This window comes from Musca autumnalis, unplaced genomic scaffold (genome assembly GCF_047663935.1).
Source record: "Musca autumnalis isolate F117 unplaced genomic scaffold, ASM4766393v1 scaffold_1, whole genome shotgun sequence".
NCBI lineage: Eukaryota > Metazoa > Arthropoda > Insecta > Diptera > Muscidae > Musca > Musca autumnalis.
In genome coordinates, this window is record NW_027411644.1 from 297,776,582 (window position 1) to 297,798,660 (window position 22,079).

The following is a 22,079-nucleotide window of genomic DNA, read 5'->3' on the forward strand; positions in this document are numbered from 1 at the left end:
CCAATCCCAGAAGATGGTATTGAATGTATACCGCCCAGCCAAGATGAGGTAAAGACAGCAATAAATCGGCTGAAGAATAATAAGGCAGCAGGGGCCGATGGCTTACCAGCCGAGCTGTTCAAAACCGGAGGCGACACGCTGATAAGGTGTATTCATCAGCTAGTTAGCACCATCTGGCAGGAAGAACGAGTACCCGACGATTGGAACCTGAGTATCCTGTGCCCCGTCCACAAGAAGGGAGATAAGACTGTATGCTCTAACTATAGGGGCATACTCCCTATTGCCTACTCCCTATTGCCTACAAGATCGTGTCAGGGATATTGTGCGAACGACTAAAGCCAATGGTCAACGAGATTATTGGACCATAACAATGCGGCTTTAGACCTGGCAAGTCCACCATTGACCAGATATTTACCCTGCGGCAAATCCTGGAGAAGACCCAAGAGATGCAGATCGACACCTACCACCTTTTTGTCGATTATAAAGCAGCCTTCGACAGTCCGCTGCGCTCAAAGGTATTCCAAGCCATGTCTGAATTTGGTATTCCCGCAAAGCTCATCCGGCTTTGTAAAATGACTTTAACCGACACGAGGTCCTCAGTTAAAGTAGGAAAGAACCTCTCCGAAGAGTTTGGTACCAAAAGAGGTTTCAGACAAGAAGACAGCCTTTCGTGTGACATCTTCAACATCCTGCTAAAAAAGGTTATACGAGAGGCAAACGTCAAAAGAAGTGGCACAATCTACACCAACAGTCACATGTTACTTGCTTATGCTGATGATATAGACATCATGGGCCGATCAGTAAAAGAAGTAACTGATACCTTTATAAAGGTCGAAGGAGAATCTGCTAAAGTGGGTCTGGCGGTAAACGGTGAGAAGACCAAGTTGATGGTGTCGACGCGCAATGCGTCCATTGAGCTCGGACCGACTGTGGAAGTTGGTTCCTATAATATTGAGGTAGTAAAAGACTTCGTCTACCTCGGCACCTCCGTCAACACAACAAACGACATCAGTTGTGAAATAAAAAGAAGAATTGTATTGGCCAACAGATGCTACTTTGGATTAAGTAAGCAGTTTAAAAACAAAGCCACATCTCGTCAAACAAAAATAACGCTCTACAAAACACTGATACTACCCGTGCTGATGTATGGCTCCGAAGCCTGGGTACTTGCGCAAGCAGACATGGCAGTGCTTGGTGTGTTTGAGAGAAAAATTCTTCGAAAGATCTACGGACCAATCTTGTTGTCGTTGACGGTGAATATCGACGTCGCATGAACCACGAGCTGTATCTGCTATACAACGACATCAATATTGTTAAACGTATCGAGATGCAGCGATTGCGTTGGCTAGGCCATATCATAAGAATGAGCGATGATGAACCCGATAAAAAGGCGTATGAATACATGCCACATGGCTGTGCACGCAGAATTGGCAGGCCAAGGAATAGATGGCGCAAACAAGTGGATGATGAGATGAAAAGGCGCGGTACTCCAGAGTGCAAAGCAACAAATAGAGAGGAATGGAGATCTCTTCTTAGTTCGGCCTATAGAACAAATGTTCTGTAATGGGCCAGCTAAGTAAGTAAGTACCTGTAATTTGACAGTTCAGGTTCCTAGTGACCACAAAACATCTCCTGTAATTTGACGGTTGAGGTTCCCAGTGTTCACAAAACATCTCAACCAAAAACTGTCAATATAGGTCCATGTTTTGGTATAGCCCAAATGTAACGGTACTCCCCGGTCCACCAAAAAGATAAGTTCACACTTTGATTTAACCCCATATAAGGTTCCTTACCGGTTGAATACATTTTTATACCCTCAGCATTTATGCTAACGAGGGTATATACACTTCCATAATATAATGGTTTTAGACCCCAAGAATGTTTGGACGAAATGCGTTTCAGAAAATTTGGAGTCGAGTTAGCAATGTCCGTCTGTCTGTCTTGCTGCCTGATGCGCACGATAACTCTCGAACGGATTAACCGATTCGAACCAAATTTTGGGTATCGTAATATTTTGCCTAAACATAGTTTAAGTTTGAAGACCTTCGGGTACCTACCCCACAAAAGATTTGTGCGCACGATAACTCTTGAAGGGAGTAACCGATTTAGTCCATACATTTATGCTAACGAGGGTATATACACTTCCATAATATAATGGTTTTAGACCCCAAGTATGTTTGGACGAAATGCGTTTCAGAAAATTTGGAGTCGAGTTAGCAATGTCCGTCTGTCATACTTTGCACATCGTAAAATTTCTACCAAACTGAGACGATGTTCCAATATGGATTCAATCGGTTTACTCCTTAGGGTACCTCCTACACAAATAGTTGTTGGATAGTTGTTGGAGCGCAAGATAAATCTCAAACGGATCTGCCGATTCGGGCCAACATTTGGTCTTCGTAATATTTGGTCCAAATTTATTTTAATTTCGAAGATAAGCCATATCGGTCCACTTCTTTAGGTAGCTCCCCCACAAAAGTTTAAAAATGTTCGGAAAAATTGTGCGCACTCTTGAAGGGAGTGACCGATTTGGTCCATACTTTGCACATCCTAATATATCAACCAGGTATAGATCAGGTTTGAATATGGACTATATTTTTCCACACCTTCGGGTACTTCCCACACAAAATTTCGGATAAGTTCACTTTAAGGCCTGCTCTCCAATCACTATGATTTTTGTTGAAGTAACTTGCATTCACTGACCTCCTTTATGATGGTACAAATTTTTTCAGGGGCAAGTAAATACTTCCTGTGAAAATAGCCCGAAAGTTGTAAAATCCCTATGGCACCATGTGTAGTGGCTGGAGCGCACTATAGCACTCGAACTGGTCAACCGATTTGGTCCGAAATTTGGCCTTCGTTATATTTTGTCCAAACTTAGTTTCAGTTCGAAGATGGGCAATACCGTTCCACAACTCCCCACCAAAATTTAGAAAATGTCACTAAAATGGTATGCACGATACATTTTCTTAAACGGGGTAACCAATTTGTCCAAACTTTGGATCTTCTAATATTTTGTCCAAATTTAGTTTAACTTCTAAAATGGCCCATATTGGTCCTCTCCTTAAGGTACCTACCCTGCAATTGCAGTTTAGGGTCTGTTCGAACATCCTTTGGAAATGAATACCGATGCTATTCGTTGTGGTCCTGTTTACAGCGATACTAGTCCTGGCATACTAGTCCAAATATTCCAAATATTATACGATTACCCACTGAAATGGCTAGTGGGTGCGATATCTATCGAAAAGGTATGACTCCCAAAATAAGATCCACTTTTGGTCCATTCCTCCTCAAGACTTTTGAACTTTAATCCTAATCCACATTTTTGTCTGTAAGTTCCAATGTCCACAAAATTCTGAAAAGACCCTAAATATATTCAATCTGTCCATAAATGAAAGTTTCAATTCACATAGGCTGAGGGTATATCTCTGTCGGCAAAGCCGACTGATACTTTTTACTTGTTTATTTGCAGAAATCTTGGATCATTCAGCTCAAATTCAACGAGAAAATAATAAAAAGCTAATTATTTTCGCTTTGAAGGATTATTTCTTGTGGATATATATTTTTTTCGTGGGCAAATCCATACTTCCTGAAATCTATCGAAAGGACTGACTGAAATTGCTACAAACATAACACCTCGTAATATTTCTCGCAAACTTATATAGCGCGTCTTCAAACAAAAAAGATCATAATTGCTGTTCGAAGGTCGCTTTGAAATTTTTACCGGCATACTTTTCTGATTGGGGAAGGTTATACCCCTCGGCCCCAAAATTTCCAACAAATATCCAAATATCCAACTGCCCGCAACTTTTGCCCGGACCTACCTAATTTTGTCCTTCAATAGATTCGGACATAGCTTCCAAAATGTGTTGGGCATTATGCCCGCTACCTGTGCTCTTCGTTATATGCCTGATATTAGTTCGATTTTGAAAGGCAATAAGCGTTGGTTCTAGGTGACTTCTATGCCCATCATGAGCTTTCCCATTCCGAGGTAGACAATGAGCAGAGGGGTACAGCGCTGGTGTAGCAAATTGATAGATCCTCATTAAGAAAGAAATTAAGAGGAGATTGATACAGCTACCCCAGACATCACCATTGTGACACTCGGTAAGTGTCCTGACAACACGTCATTGACTTAGACCAACTTTGTCTTCGTATTTTTCTGAACTAATCACCGCTTCAGAGAGCTTCCTATTTCCTCAGATCCTCTGGTACCTGAGAAAATTTTCCTAAACAATATCACAGCTGGAGCTTAGTAAGCGGCTGTACTGGCCAGCATTAGCGGAAAAAGTGGATAGACCGCCTGAAGCAACTCAATAATGTAAATTGTAGTCCAAGATTAAATTACTCTCGAATCCTTGTAGAAGGGACAGCGACGGGTCCGAAGAGGTGCACGTACTATTTTTACCGACAATTTACAATGAGCGATGTTGCAGATGCTATCCGAAACGTAAAATCATCCAAAGTTTTGGGCCCATGCCGAATTCCAACGGTAATGTTTAAGCAACATGTTATACTTGGAGTTGAGTATTTGACAAGTGTTCTCAATTTTTCGTTAGCCACACTTTTGTACCAGAAGCCTACTGATACCAGACAAGAATGCCAAAGATTCTGATGTGAAGCAGTTTCCCAGTCGCCCGACATAAACATGGATTCCGGAAAATGTTCAGTACCACCGCAGCAATGCACGCCATTTCCACACATATCAGTCGAGGACTAAATCAGAACAAGCCGTGCTATCGAGCAGCCGTAGTGACTGTTGACCTATCGAAGATTTTCGATACCATCAACCATGCCAAGCTGTTCGAGGACATGGAGAAGACTTCCTTCCAATCGTGTTTGCAGCATTGGATAATCACGTGGATGTGCGGACGCCAGTCGTTTGTAGAATTCAGAAACAAGAAGTCGAAGACCCGTAGAGTGAACGGGGAAATAGTTTCCCAAGGTCAGGTGATGTCTACGAAACTGTTAAGCCACTACCTTTCTGAAATTCCACTTCCTATAGAAGGTATAGGGATCATAATTTTTGCCGAAGATTGTGCGTTGGGTCCTATCGTCAATAACGTATATATACATAGCTGACCTAATGCAGTTCTACCATATGAGTAATATGAAAATATCAGCCATTAAATGTACTATCACACTGTTCACCACCTAGACGGCTGAAATAAGTCTCCCCTCAACATATTAGTCGATGGCGGCCTAATTCCGACCACTAACCACCGCAAGATATTGGGTAGAATGTCTACAGCTATTTGCGACAAGATCAGAAGTAGGAACAAGGTTCTCATGTCGCTTACCGGCAGCACTTGGGGTGCTGACAGTGTGAATGCCACACTCGTATGCCAGCTGGAAACGAAAAAAATTAAACTATTTATTTACCTACCTTTACATCGCCAAATTTTTGTATAATTTCTGTTGGATTTTTGGTATCAGCAACATTTATATTGATGTGGTATAAAAAATCCGACGTCATTGTATTCAAATGTGGATTGTTTATATTTTGATTACTGAAAGAAGTGCAACAGATATCACAAGGGTTATTGACCATTCTGCAATGTTATTAACGTAAACAGATACGAGTATTACCTTTTCGTCATTGTTGGTTGCTTTGTTGGTATTGTTTTTTTCCAGGCAAAAATATCTGTAAATAAACAGAAAGATTAATTTACATATGTACATACATATATCTAGAACATAACCTCACATTTCCGCAACGAAAATTTCTGTTTACTATTTTGTTTTTAAATTTGAGCTTCAGCAGCGATCGCATTATTCTGCTATTGTTTTTTTTAAGATTAAGCGATATTGAATTTTGCATGAAACGAATTTCGTCGGCATAGCTTGCCAAGGCAAAATGTTCTTTTATAGAAATTAGTCACGTACTAATAGAATGCGCAGCATAGCCATTACAAAGTTGTTAACGAATTCCAAGTTTTCAACAAAATAGCTCAGAAACATTGTACGGCATGTTAGATTAGAATAGGATTTATTGGACGTATACGCAAAGGAATTGACATTTTAAACCCAGTGAGTTTGTTAAATCCGGTTATATATAAACGTACTATTAGTTATTTTAGTTGGTGACGGCCGAATTTCTAGAAGTTTTTGTCCATTTTCTCAAAATGTACTGTCGTAATAGAGGAAAAGATGACAACCTGATGTTTAAATAGATCAAGCTTTGTTAAAACCGATCAGGCCTTGGACTTGCTTAGTATCTTCCACCCCCTATGTCACTCTTGGTCTACACTTTGTTCATTGTAACATTTCTTCCAGACATAGATCAGGAACGAGTCTTCGCTTATCTCCCGAAATTTTAACATAGGGGGTGGAAGATACTAAGAAAGTCCAAGGCCTGATCGGTTTTAACATGGCAGAACCCAAGACTTATCTTGGTCCCACTTTCATCTCAAGCACAAAAGCGGAAGATGTTCTTGACGGACATAGTCAATTTTGGTAGGGGATCTTTTTTTTTTTTTTTTGATATTGTGCCCACCAATCATTTCAGTTGGTCACCGTATAACTTAGAACGCTTAAACAGGACCACAAAGAGTAGCATCGGTATAATTTTCCAAAGGACCTTCGAACATATCATAAACTTCATTTAAACAAAAAAAGTCGAACTTTTGTGGGGGAGGTACCCTAAGAGAAGACCGATATGGACCATATTTGAAGTAAAATTACATTTGGACAAAATATCACTTGTTGTTACCCATAGTGCTCATCTACAAACTAAGTTAGGGCCAAATATTACGAAGGCCAAATTTTCTACCGATTCGGTTGATCCGTTCGAGAGTTTTCGTGGGCTCCAGTCACTAAGATATGGTGCCATATATGTTTTTACAGCTTTCGAGCTATTTTCTCGGAAAGTATGAACTTGCCCTTCATAAAACTTGTACCGTTGTAATGGGCGCGGCGAATACAGTATGCTACAACAAAAATCAAAGCTGTTCGAGAGAAGGTCCTAAACGGAACTTTTCCGAAATTTTTTGATAGAGTCCACATGGGAACCTTATCTATGTCTGGAAAAAAATTCACGATGTGTAAAGTACGGACCAAATCTGTTACTTCCTTCAAGATTTCTGCTGCGCACACATTTTCCGAACTTTTTCGAACTTTTGTGGGGGAGGTACCTGAAGGAATGGACACAAATGGCTTATCTTCAGACTTAAACTAAGTTCGGCAAAAAATATAACGATGGCCAAATTTTGGACCGAATCGGCACATCCATTCGAGAGTAGGAGATTTCTAAACTTTCGTGGTGTTTTCTCATGAAGTATGGACTTGCCTCTGATAAAACTTGTACTGCCGTAATGGGGTGCATCAAATACAAGTTGTTACAACAAAAATCATACCGATTCAAGAGTAGGTCCTAAACTGAACTTTTCCGAAATTTTGTGTGGGAGGTACGCGAAGGAGTGGATAGTGCGTAGAGGATAGTGCGACTAAAATCCTGAAATACACTAAAATCGTTAGGTACCATTCAACGGAGGCTATATAAAACGTGCACATATGTTGACAAATTTCTGGAGGAAGTTAAGTAGCTTCAAAAAAGATTAAATATGTATTAATTTACAGCTATTTCTGTAGGATAATGCAGCTAAATCTTTGAAATCTCCCGAAAATCGGGCGGCACCGTTCTATGGGGGCAATCCAAAACGTGGACCAGTGCTGACACATTTCGGGGAAAAGTTTTGTAGGTCCAAAGAAGTCTCAATACCAATATTCAACCATTTTCTCATACAAAAATGGTGAAATAAATCAATAAAACGGCAAATAAATCAATTTTATTTTACTTCTATACATATAGCTTAACCGCCAGTGTTCGAAATTTCGAACACTACTTTCCGAGAAAATGAAAAATCAGAAAATATTTTTGAGTCGATTTTTGACATCAGTGGGTCTTAATTACCCTAAAAAAGTGCTTTGTTTTTAAAAAATAAATAAAAAATTTGTCTCGGTACGATATGGTTTAAGGTATAAATAAAAATAATAAAGGTGACAACCCCCAGATTCACCCGGTGAATGAAAGGCTTGTTACAATTCGAATAAAAGGGTTTTGTTGTGTCAGATCCAGCTCGGATTTTATGACCCCATCTAAACATGGTTAAATATTGTGTTTTTAAAGAAATTCTGGGCTATATCTCTGAAACCAATGCGAATCTTCCTTCTTCTGACCTCTGAAGCAATTTTGTAGATAAGGACAAGAATAAAATATTTGGAGAAATAATGAACTCGACAAACTGCATTTATTGCCTCAAATTTCAAAGTATGTGCAAAAATTCCACAATGTTTATACATTTCGCACCGTATCTCCAAAACCGTTAATTTTTTCTGAATATTTTCTTTGGGAAAAATATTCCCTGGAATGTAGTACACAACTCTTTAGAACATGTCATTGTTACAAAATGCCTCTATGCCGTTGTTTTCAGTACATTTCTCAACGACGATTTAATAAAAATGTCAATAATGTAGTGAAATCCGAAATGCGAGAATAAACTTTTGGTGTGAACTCTGGTTGAAATACGTGTTGTAAAAGATATGATGCAAAATACCGCTGAAACAACACGAAGTAAGCATTTTAGAGTTTCAGAATGTTCTAAAGAATTGTTGAGAACTTTATTTGGAAGATTTTTGCAAAATGTTACTTGGTTCAATTCCCAATAGTTGAACCGATACTGACCAGAATTTCAGCAATTATGTAAAATTTTCTATATTTTATAGATTTTGATGCCCTAGATGGAGTTTTTCAAAAGATAAGTTCTACTAGTTTAGGGCTACAATGTTGCTAAAGGCAGCAAGGTCACATTCCTATTCATTTCTGAGATAAAGGCCTGATAAATGCAAAAAAGTGTAGATTTAGCCCGATTTAGATGAGACCATAAAATCCGAACTGGATCTGACAGGACAAAACCCTACTAGGGTTTTTGTAGTCTAAATATGTACTGATAGAGAATAGAATCTCCTTAGGTCATATAGCTCAATTAATAATTAAATTAAAAAACACAAGAAATGAAATTGATCACGTTGTGATAGATTGGAGATATTCATCGAACGCGTTGGATGTACGATCGTTCCGAGGTGCAAACGTCGACTCGGATAACCTCATTGTTGCAGCAAAGATTAACAGCCAGTTTCTGTATGTCGAAAGAAGAATGTGTGCGAATGAAACACGTCCAAACTCTTGTGTGTTTTTATACCCTCCACCATAGTATGGAGGGTATATTAAGTTTGTCATTCTGTTTGTAACACATCGAACTAATCATTTGCGACCCTATAAAGTATATATATTCTTGATCAGGATAAAATTCTAAGACGATCTAGCCATGTCCGCCTGTCCGTCTGTTGTAATCACTCTAGCGTCCGCAATAATTGAGATAGAGTGCTGAAATTTTGCACCCGAGGGTCTTTTTACCATAGGCAGGTCAAGTTCGAAGATGGGCTATATCGGCCCACTTTTTGGTATAGCCCCATATAATTGTACCTCCGGATTTGAGGTATTTTGACGTTCTTCGCCACATTTGCAGATCGAATTAGCTATAATTTGGCACTTAGGGTTCCCAGTGATCAACAAACTTATATCCCAAAGGATATGGGCATAGGTCCTTGTTTTGGTATAGTCCCCATATAACGGTACCTCCCGATTTTCGGTATTTTGAGAATTTTAGCCACAATTTTTAACCGAACTAGCTGTAATTTGCCATTTGAGGTTCTCAGTGGTCATGAAATATCTCCACCAAGCATCGTCAACATAGGTCCATGTTTTGATATAGCCCCCATATAACGGTACCTCCCGATTTTCGGTATTTTGAGAATTTTAGCCACAATTTGTAACCGAAATATCTGCAATTTGACATTTGAGGTTCTCAGTGGTCATGAAACATCTCCACCAAACATCGTCAACATAGGTCCATGTTTTGGTATAGCCCCCATATAACGGTACCTCCCAATTTTCGGTATTTTGAGAATTTTAGCTACAGTTTTTAACCGAAATAGCTGTAATTTGACATTTGAAGTTCTCAGTGGTCATAAAACGTCTCCAACGAAACATCGTCAACATAGGTCCATGTTTTGGTATAGCCCCCATATAACGGTATCACCGATTTTCGGTATTTTGAGAATTTTAGCTGCAATTTTTAACAGAACTAGCTGTAATGATAGGTATTTTGAGAATTTTAGCTACAATTTTGTCTATTCAAAAATAATCGTCAATATATGTAGGTCCATGTTTTGGTATATACCCCCATATAACTGCACCCCCGATTTTCGGGAATTTTCAGTGGTCACGAAATTTCTTCACTAAAATTCGTCAACATGGGTCCATTTTTGAAGGTCTACATTGTTTTGATGAAACTACCCTCAATTTGACTCTTGAAGTTCCCTGCAGCTATAAAACTTTTCCACCAAAAAAATTAAAGATAGGTTGACTCTTTGATATAGACCCGTAGGTGGTACCTTTCACCTAGCTGAACACATTTTTTTAGATTAGATTTGATAACACTGTGCAACAAAATGGAGGTGAAAGTCTGGGGCACGGAAAATTCCTCTTGGGGAAGAAAGGCCTTGGTGAGTATATTATGAACCCCGAAGGACAGATCCGCCGTGAGTCCAACTTCCGCGTTATGGCGTGATGAAATTTTTGAGTCTATCTATTGTCAAAACGTTGTTCCACCTAACATTTTGAAAGGACCCTAATTATTCCATTTTAATTAAGACTATTTTATGGTGGAGGGTATAAAAAGTTCGGCCCGGCCGAACTTAACGACTTTTTACTTGTTCAAATTTGTTTTGAAGCAAAAGCAAAGGTAAAATTAGCTCTGTTCCTTTACGTTCAAGAATCTTCAAGTTTTACCACTTTTTACTCGAAAAGCGTTCCTTAACTTCAGACACCATACAATTTATATGGGAGCAGTTTACAACTTTTACCACTTTTGCCGGTTTTACGATTTTCAAAAGTAAAGGAACACACCAATTATTTCGTGTTTCATTCGCACACATTCTTCTTTCGACATACAGAAACTGGCTGTAAACAAAGAAGTTGGAGATCGGTACTAGGGATAGGTAAGTCGACTTTAATCTATTCAACGACTTTTTGAAGTCAAAAGTCTAAAAATCGTAGTCGACTTTTGTCTGGGGGGAAGCATAATCGATTGATTATCTTGTGATTGATTTTCGAGTTTGTCCATAGAATGTTGACTTGGAGGTTTTACACTTTTGACGGTTTTACAGTTTCAAAAGAAAACTCGGAATAATAAGACAGCAGGAGGCGATAGCCTACCAGCCGGGATATAAGACTGTGTGCTACAACTACAGAGCCACACGTCTGCTCCCTATTGCTTATAAGATAGTGTCAGGGGTATGGTCAACGAAATAATTGGGCCATACCAATGCAGTTTTAGACCTTGCAAATCCACCATTGACCAGATATTTACCATGCGGTAAATCTTGAAGAAAAAATATCGAATGTTAGTTTGTGAAATAAATGCCCAAGGATTTCTCTATATCACGGTGTTTAAGATGGCGATCTTTTTCTGTCACAATGGCCGTTTTCGGACGTCCCTCGCGACCTTCGTTTTTTAGCGAGTGTCCGCCACGATTGAATTCATTGAACCATTCATAGTCCTATAGGATGGTCCTTTATCGACATACAAAGATTTAGTTTGATCGATGCACTCTTGCCGTGATTATCCACGTCGAAAGTTATGAAAAATTATCGGACGAAAATGTTCACAAGTAAATTCCATTTTTTTGCACAGTGATTTTTCAAGTCACTCTAAACAATGGTCATATATCAAACTGAGTACGGTTAGGCTAAAAACTGTCAAACTTTCCATTTCAAATGACGACTGGCGACATTGCCAGAAGGTTTTTTAGTGACCCTCGTAATGAGGTAGCAGGATGCGATGGCTTACCAACCGAGTTATTTAAAAATGTAGGCGACACGCTGGAAATGTGTATGCACCTGCTAGTTAGCATCACCAAGGGAGATAAGACTGTGTGCTACAACTACAGAGGCATATGACTGCACCCTATTGCTTATAAGATAGTGTCAGGGGTATGGTCAACGAATAATTGGGTCATACCATTACGGTTTTAGACCTTATAAAGTTCTTGTAAAAATAAACAAAAAATATTTCTTTTTTCAAATATAAATAGGGGTATTTATATACATATTTGTTCGAATTTCCTGGAACACAAATATATGTATGTATATATTTTCATATTAAATTATAACGACCTTGACTTTTTTCGCATTTTATTAATTTTATATTTTTGTATTTTTTTCTAACGAACAAACACACATATTTTGAATTTCAGATTCTTTTTCTCTTTCAAATTGCACATTTCCATGAAAAACACACGTAAGTTTTCAATGCAATTTCTCTTTGCCATAGTTTTTTTTTTCTAAAGCACAAAACATACATATTTTTTCTGAAATAACTTTCGTGACACTACTCTTTTATTACAGTGTTTTAAAATATACGAACGCATTTACCGACTTCTCTCAGAATTGAATATATTTTTTTATTAATGATTTCACGTTCTGTGTATTTTTTTGTCTTTATTCAGATTGAAATAGTTTAAAATTGTTGTTGGCGTTTCTGCTCATTTTTTTATATTAATGACTTGTTGTTAGTGTTCTATTTTTTATGTTGACACTCAAACACGATCATCGTTGATTGTTTCGATTCAAAGAAATTTTCTTACATTTTTCTCCAAATGAATGTGAACGAGTTGTCGTCGTCGCCGCTGTCTGTCACTCACCGTCGTCGTAAAAGGCCCGTATGGTACTAAATCGCTTTGCTTGATTTGTTTACGTTTTATAGAATCTCAGAAGCCGCCCGCCGCCACAAACGACCGAGTGTCAGAGTGTCAATTGTGAGGGGAGCTTCTAACGATTCTTTGTTTACATTTATTTATTAATGAAATAAAAAAGAGTGTAAAATATGGGGTATTTTCACGATCAGCTAGCAAGCTCAGTGATGGAAAGTGATCGTTGGTGCGGTACATTATGGTATCTGTTATTGTTTTTATTGCATTATAGTTACAGATGTGACTTGTTGTCATTGTAATGGGGCGTTAAAATGGTGTTAATGATATTGTGGTTTAATTTGTATGGTTGCTGACAAACTACGGACCATTTTATATCGGACCTAAATATCGAAAAATTTAAATTGTTCCCAAACATTTGTCTCATCACTGACAATTCTGTAAATTTGAGAAATCATTTTAATGTGTTTTAAATTTCTTAAATAAAAACGGGGAATTTCCCTTAAAATCTGCAAAGTACATACATATGGTACATAATTTTTTATTTATTTAAATTAAATCCAGCACAATCAGCATAATAAACTGATAATAAATTTTTGTAAAGAATAAAAGTAGGTGAGTAATAAAATCTATCTATATATATAAAAATGGTGTAAAAAATGTATAGTAATTCATAAAATGAGAACGGCTAGGCCGATTTCGGTAAAACTTTTTGTCAGTTATTCGTATTTTCGAGGAGAAGGTCTTTACGGAAGAACATTTTGGAAAATCTCTCTGGAAAAGTCGGAAAATTGGAAAAATCGAAAATTGAGTTTTTGTATGAAATTTTATTCCTTAATAGCGAGACGAAGTTCGCCGGGTCCGCTAGTATTATATAAATATTATATTTAGGGTACGTACCTACCAAAATATGAACCTATATTGATCATTTTCTTCGTGAAGCTTTTCTTTCCATTGAGAATCCGAAATACCTTTTTGCATTCACTACAGTAGACAAATATTTTAAAAGCTTCAAATCTAGCAGTTTCGTAGTACCTTACAATCTAAGAAACCGCAATACCTCTCTACGGGGACTGTTTTAAAGCGTGCATCTATACCCACAATTATCTGTAGGCATGTCTAATACTAAATATCAAATGTCAGTTATTTCTATGGGATAATAGGGAGATTCCGGTCTATGGGGGCTATATGAAGGCGTGGACCTATCTCGACAATTCTCTGCAGGAATGTTGTATAATGCTAACGAGAATAATATTCCTAACTTTATATATTCAGGATAACGCGGCTAAAAACTTGGAAATTCCGAAAATCGGGAGGTATCTTCTGTGGGGGCTATATAAAAACATGGACCTATATTAACAAATTTCTGAGGAAAGTAGCCCTTCTTCTTCTTTATTTGCCAACCCGTATGCGGGTGTTAGCGATCATACAATTATGTTTTACATTGTTAACAATTCAATTATATTATATTTTTTTTATTCCATTATAGAAAGGTTTCGATTCTTAGCAGCATTCATGAGGCTTCTTTCGTCCATTCTTTAATATTTCTTATCCATGATATTTCTTTTCTGCCTCTTGGTCTTCTTCCCTCTATTGTGGTTCGGATAATGGCTTGGAGGAGCTTATATTTTACATTTCGCATTATATGACCCAGATAAGATGTTTTCCGGCTTTTTACATCGCGTGTTATTTGTCGTTCCACATTCATCCGTCGCAGTACATCTTCATTTGAAACGTGGTCAGTCCAGCGAATTTTTAGAATACGACGATAAATCCACATTTCAAAAGAATTTAGTCGTTTTTCGTCGGCTAAATTTATCGTGGGTGACGTAGGGGATGGAAGATACCAAGGAACGGTCCTGACCGGTTTTAACATGGCAAAGCCCAGGATTTATCTTGGTCCCTCTTTCATCTCAAGTGGACACTGACCTCCCCGTGGTGTCACCTGGGGAACTGCCTTTAACACCCGTTAAAGGTAGTGAGCTAACATGTGCCGCGCGTTCACTTATAAGAACGTTAAAAACTTGGGTTTCGGCGCCGGGTTAGTAACCCTCCCCTAGAAAAAGCAGCCTACTATGAAAAAACAAAAGAAAAGAAAAACAAATCCCTCTAAAGTTGACGACCCCCGCATACGTTTTAAGGACCATGATCTGCGAATCTGCACCTGGAATGTTCGCACACTTTATAGAGAAGTGCAGTTTACGCATTGGCAGATGTACTTGAAAAGTACAAGGCCTACATTACTGACATACAGGAAATACGATGGAACGGGAAAGGCGTCACAACAACACCTAAAGGTGACGCACTGTACTATAGCTGCCATGACATAAAGCATGAGTTTGGTTGCGGATTTGTAGTTGGTCGGAGGTTAAAACACCTGGTCTCCAGCTTCACACCCGTGAATGAAAGAGTTGCTACAATTCGAATAACAGCAAAATGTTTCAACATCAGCTTTATTTGCGCTCATGCTCCCACTGAAGACAAGGACGAACAGACCAAAGATATATTTTATGAGCGCTTAGAAGAAACTTATGACCGTTGTCCTGCCCATGACATTAAAATTGTTCTAGGCGATTTTAATGCCAAAATTGGAAAGGAGAATATCTTTGGACAAACAGTTGGGAAATTCAGTCTACATAGTGAAACATCAGACAATGGAATGAGGCTGATAGACTTCGCAGCGGCAAAAAACATGGTAGTAAGCAGTACCAGATTTAAGCATCTCGATATTCATAAGGGCACTTGGCTGTCTCCAGACCAAAGAACAATAAATCAAATTGATCACGTTGTGATAGATGGAAGACATTCATCGAGCGTGTTGGATGTACGATCGTTCCGAGGAGCAAACATAGATTCGGACCTCGTTGCAGCAAAGGTACGTACCCGTCTAAACGTTGCAAATAAAGCACGGACAGACACAACACGAAAGTTGGACATCGCCAAGCTGCAAACACAACAGATAGCCACAGCATATTCCACTCAACTGACCCAATTGCTTAATGATAGCGCTTCTCGTCCCGATAACATATCAGCACAATGGCAAAATATTGCCCACTCCATGCAAACAGCCGCAAAATCAGTACTTGGATACCAGAGACCTCCACCAAAGAATCCGTGGTATGACCAGGAGTGCCGTGCTGCTACCGAAGAAAAAAATGCGACATATAGGGCTACTTTACAATCAGTAGCAACCCGTAGCGCACGAGAGAGGTATCGGGAGAAAAGGAGAGAGGAGAAACGTCTTTTCCGCAGGAAAAAGAGAGAAATGGAAAAGAGGGAGTGTGAACAAATGGAGATGTACAGGAGACAGAACGAAGTCCGAAAATTCTACCAAAGAGTGAAGCATCAAACTGATGGATTTGGTACAGGAATATCCTCCTGTAGAGATCAACAAGGTAATTTGGTTACTGATACAGATAGTGTACTCAGGATATGGAAAGAACATTTTTCCAAACTGTTGGTATCCGATAGCAGTGAAGACGGCGAAGATACCACAGATCCAATCCCAGATGATGGTATTGAATGTATACCGCCCAGCCAAGATGAGGTAAGGACAGCAATAAACCGGCTGAAGAATAATAAGGCGGCAGGAGCAGATGGCCTACCAGCCGAGCTGTTCAAAACCGGAGGCGACAAGCTGATAAGGTGTATGCATCAGCTAGTTAGCACCATCTGGCAGGAAGAACGCGTAACCGACGATTGGAACGTGAGCATCCTATGTCCAGTCCACAAGAAGGGTGATAAGACTGTGTGCTCCAATTATAGGGGCATAAGTCTGCTCCCTATTGCATATAAGATAGTATCTGGCATATTGTGTGAGAGACTAAAGCCTATGGTCAATGAAATTATTGGACCCTATCAGTGCGGCTTTAGACCTGGCAAATCCACCATTGACCAGATATTTACCTTGAGACAAATCCTGGAAAAGACCCAAGAAATGCAGATCGACACCTTCCATCTTTTCGTCGATTATAAAGCAGCATTCGAAAGCCCTATACGTTCAAAGGTGTTCCAAGCCATATCTGATTTTGGTATTCCTGCAAAGCTCATTCGACTTTGTAGAATGACATTAACTGAGACGAGATCCTCAGTTAAAATTGGAAAGAACCTCTCCGAAGAGTTTACTACCAAAAGAGGTTTCAGACAAGGAGACGGCCTGTCGTGTGATCTATTCAACATCCTGCTGGAAAAGGTCATGCGAGACGCGAAGGTCAAAAGAAATGGAACGATATACACGAACAGCCACATGTTACTGGCTTATGCCGACGACATTGACATCATGGGTCGATCGGTAAAGGAAGTAACTGACACCTTGGCAAAAGTCGAAAGAGAATCTGCTAAAGTTGGTCTGGCAGTAAACGGCGTAAAAACCAAGTTGATGGTATCGACGCGTAATATGTCCATAAACACCGCACCATCTGTGAATGTTGGTACCTATAATTTTGAGGTAGTAAAGGACTTCGTCTACCTCGGCACCGCCATAAACACAACAAATAACATCAGTTGTGAAATATGAAGAAGAATAGTGTTGGCTAACAGATGCTACTTTGGGCTGAGTAAGCAGTTTAGGAATAAAGCCACCTCTCGTCAAACAAAAATAACACCGTACAAAACACTGATACTACCCGTGCTAATGTATGGTTCCGAAGCATGGGTACTTGCTCAAGCAGATAAGGCAGTGCTTTGTGTGTTTGAGAGAAAAATTCTTCGAAAGATCTACGGGCCAATCTGTGTTGACGGCGAATATCGGCGTCGTATGAACATCGAGCTGTATCAACTATACAATGACATCAATATAGTTGAACGAATCGAGATACAACGATTGCGATGGCTAGGCCATGTTATAAGAATAAGTGATGATGAACCCGCTAAAAAGGCGTATAAATACGGGCCGCATGGAGGTTCTCGCAGATCTGGAAGGAGCGAACAAGTGAAACGAGATATCACAAAGCTACATATCCCAGATTGGGAAAATACAGCAGCAAACAGAGAGGATTGGAGATTTTTTCTTAGTTCGGCTTATGGAACAAATGTTCTGTAAAAGGCCAGCTAAGTAAGTAAGTAAGTGACTTTATCGTCCAAGTTTCGGCAGAGTATAATAATACTGACCATATCATAGCATAACATCTGACAAAACGTATTTTCGTTGAAAGGCTTATATCATGGCTGGTTAGCGTTTTCTTATATTTGGAAAATTAATTTCTTGCCATTTCGATTCGGCACTTAATTTCACATATCCCATTGGTCATTTATCTGGACTCCTAGATATTTATATGTTCTTACTCGGTCTATTTCTATGTTATTAATTATCATAGGTACATTATTTTCCACCTGTTTTCTGCTGACAATCATATATTTAGTTTTTCTTATGTTTATTGTTAATCCATATTTTTCACTGGTCTTCATGAGTGCATCTATTAGTCGTTGTAGCCCTGCTAAGCTGCTTGCCAGTAATGTGGTGTCATCAGTGTAACGAATGTTATTGATGAGGGTATTATTTATGCTAATGCCAATGTTTTTGGAAGCTATTGATTCTTGAAAATTTTTTTCAGAATATATATTAAAGAGAAGAGGTGACAAAATACATCCTTGCCTTACACCTTTCGAAATTGGAATATTGTCAGATAATTTACCGTCCACTTTAATATTTGATACTTGTTTCCAGTATAGATTTTGAATACATATTTTATCGTATTCTTCTAGTCCAATATCGTTTAAAATATCCATCAACTTATCAAAGAAAGGCGTCCTTTTGAACTTCGCGGCATTTTTGTACCATTCTGCTTCTCGGGTACCCATGCCTTCTCTGAATCCAAATTGTGTGTTACCCATATGCATTTCGCATAATGGGTATATTCGTCTGTGTATTATTTTTAAAAAGATTTTTAGACCATGGCTCATAAGGCTAATTAGTCTAAAATCAGCGCACGAATTCGATTTGTTTTTTTAGGTATGGTTACAAATGTCGATTCCAGCCAGTCTTGAGGGTAATGCCCTGTGGCGTAAATTTGATTGAATAATCTCAATATTAGTTGTATATTTCTTCCTTCTATTAGTTTCAGTACTTCAGTGGGTATTTCATCAGGACCCGATGCTTTATCTTTCATGGTTTTTATTGTTGCTTTTAATTCTTCCTCTGTAATGGGTCTTATCGTTAAACCGCTTTGATTTTCTGTATTTTGTAATTGTGTTCGACTTTCGTCCGTAAATAGAGCTTTTATATATTTTTCCCAAAGTTTTTTCTTATCAGAAACTTCATAATGGGCTATATTGTTTTCATCAAAGAGACATGTGGAAGATCTTCTGGAATATATCCCGGATGCCTCTTTCAATTTTTTATGGAGATTGAAATCGTCGTGGAGAATTTGTAATCTCTCAATTTCCTGGCATTGTTTTCTTATTTGTGCATTTTTTGCAGCCCGAGTTGCGATTTAAATTTCCTGATTGATTTCCCAGTATTTTTCGTAGTTTATGTTTTTGTATTTGCTTCTTTCTTTGCGTAAAGCTCATATTTCATCTGTCACCCATGACTTTTCTCTATTAGACGTTGTGGTGCCTAACATATTATTAGTTATGTTGTTGATGGATTCTTTAACATCATCCCATATATTTTGGCTATCTTCAGCGATGTTATTCAGTTCGGCGTTTAGTTGGGTTTTTACCGAGTGTCTCGTCAATTCATCATTAAGTCTATCAAAATTTAACTTCTTCTGCGTTTTTTTCTTGCGTGTTGTTGACAGTTTTATGCGTATTTTGCAAACTAGAAGAATGTTATCCGAGGGAACGTCGGCGCCGGGATATGTGGAACATTTGTTCACACAGGAAGCATATCTTTTATTTATTAAGATTTAATCTATTTGGTTTCTGACAATATTCTCACTCTTATCTTGTGGCGACTTCCAGGTATACAAACGCCTCGGATGGAGGCAAACAACGTATTAGTAACTTTGTATTTATACTCTGGGCAGAATTGAATTAATCTCTCACCTCTTTCATTTCGATTACCTAAACCAAATTTTCCAGTTACATCAGTTGTTTCTTCCTTCCCAACTTTTGCATTAAAATCTCCCTGGATTATTGTAATTTCGTGTTGTTTCGTCATTGTCAAACATTTTTCCACATAATTATAAAATTGTTCTACTTCCTCATTGTTACCATCACATGTAGGTGCATAAACTTGTATTACATTCATGTTAATCGGTTTTGCGGACAATTTAATCATCATTACTCTATCAGATACTGGGAAGAATCCTGTGACGCTGGGTGCAATATTGTTTTTGACAAGGATAGCAACACCTTTTCTGTGGATTCCGTCAACATTGCCTGAGTGATAAACCTTTGTGTTTTCAGAGAAAAACTCTGAGCTTTCAGTCCACCATGTCTCACTCACCCAATATATCTATTTGTAGCCGTTTCATCTCGATTATGGTTTTATCAAGTTTTCCAAGCTCATACAGACTTCGAACATTCCATGTTCCGATTTTAAGTTTTGTTTTACCTCCGGGGATTCTTAGACTGAGGGCCGGTTGTTATTTTGTGTTTCCATTTTCATTGTATGATTTTCATGGGGTGTTACTTCAGCGGTTTTCCGTTGCCTTCCGAAGGGTTTACAGTTTTCCATCTCTGTGTTCAGCCGCTCCACTGGAGTACATACGCTGTTTGCAATCGCCCAATGTGGGAACAGACACTGCCTTTTTTCTTTTAGTTCGCCCCGCATATTTGATTTTTGCGGTACCCTTCATACTGATGAGCGCTCCCCTAGCCACCACCTGGGAAGGCGTCCGATGGGAGAAAAAAAGTAGCCCTAATGAACCCTAAATGTCAAATTTTAGCCATTTCGGTCAGATAATGTCGCAAAACCCTTTAAAATACCAAAAAATCGTCTTGTACTGTTCTATGGGGGTCATATCAAATCCTGAACCTATACTGACAAATTTCTGGGGAAAAGTATTTTAGTCCCAATGAAGACTTAATGTCAAATTTCAGCTATTTCGGTCAGATAATGTGGCTAAAACCCTCTAAATATCGAAAATCGGGAGCTACCGTCCTATGGGGACTATACCAAAATTACTGATTACTCTTTCCAGGAATGCTGTAGATCCCCAACGAAGAAAATATTCAGATTTTTTTATTTCTGTAGGATTTTTTTCCTTTATTTATTCCTCGTGGGAACATAGGGCATCAACAATACATTTATACAATGATCTATTATGCACAATTGTTTTTATATAATCCCATGATTTATCGATATTTACCAATTCCTTGAGTACTGTTCTTCTCCAGGACATTTTTGGGCGACCCGGTCTTGTACTGCCCGGCGGATTCCAATCTAGGGCCATTCTCGAGATTGTATTATGCGGCTTCTTCAAAGTTTGGCCAATCCAGTTCCATTTCTTTCTTTTAATCTGCATTGCAATAGGTGTTTCATCGGCTAATCTCCATAAGTATTCATTCGGAAACATTTGTTGATGAAAGTCTGAAGTCTCTGTATAATTTGCTCGTTATATAACCAAGTTTCGCTGCCATATAACAGTGTAGATTTTACGCAAGCTTTGAAAATTCTTAACTTCAGCCGACCAAATGCGCCTCTTGCCTTATTAAGTCTGTTTGAGACATCTTCATCGATACTGTCAGCTATGTTCACAATGCTTCCTAAATAGCAGAATGATTCAACGTAAGGAATCGTTTGATTGTCAATTTTGATCGCATCGTCGTTGCTGTTGTTAAGTCGCATTGAATATGTTTTTTAATGTTGATTTCTAGTCCAACTTCTCTTGCTAGTCGAACTAGATCATTTATTTTGTCCTGCATGTCGCAGGCCTTGTGTGACAGTAGACAGATATCATCTGCATATGCTAGGTCCTCGAGCTGTCTATTCAAACCCCATGTTATGCCTCGCCTCTTCCGGCACACCTTTAACATTATGTCATCCAACACTATTGCGAAAAGTAGTGGTGATAATGGACAGCCTTGACGTACACCAACGTTTGTTTTGAATGGGATACTTAGTGTCCTCTATATGAAGTACTTGTAGGTCGTCGTTGGCGTACATAGCCTTTATTATTGCGATTAATTTGTTCGGAATACCCTGCTTTATTTTCTTTAGTTTAGCAATAGCTATCATTACTTCCTCTTTGGTCGGGGCTTCAGCATTGACACCCTAGCTTCGTTCTGTGTTAACAACATTATCAAACGCAGTGGGTTCGTCAGCATCTTCGGTATTCGTACTTACTTACTTAGCTGGCCTTTTACAGAATATTTGTTCCATAAGCCGAACTAAGAAAAAAACTCCAATCCTCTCTGTTTGC

At 38.7% G+C, this 22,079-nt stretch overlaps 1 protein-coding gene across 4 annotated transcripts in view; it reads right to left on the reverse strand.

The window, feature by feature from the left end:
• LOC141389792 (uridine phosphorylase 2) overlaps positions 1-12,805 on the reverse strand; it is a 28,773-nt gene extending 15,968 nt beyond the window's left edge. Inside the window, exons 1-3 of one of the 4 annotated variants that reach the window (XM_073961879.1) lie at positions 12,709-12,805; positions 5,590-5,644; positions 5,387-5,510 (exon numbers count right to left, since the gene is read on the reverse strand). In XM_073961879.1, coding sequence (XP_073817980.1) covers positions 5,387-5,510; positions 5,590-5,600 — 135 coding nt within the window. In that variant the 5' untranslated portion in view covers positions 5,601-5,644; positions 12,709-12,805. Of the gene's footprint in view, positions 1-5,386; positions 5,511-5,589; positions 5,645-12,423 lie in introns of all 4 variants that reach the window. The other 3 variants (XM_073961881.1, XM_073961883.1, XM_073961882.1) reach the window with 3 other exon arrangements.
• Between the last annotated feature and the right edge of the window lie 9,274 nt (positions 12,806-22,079).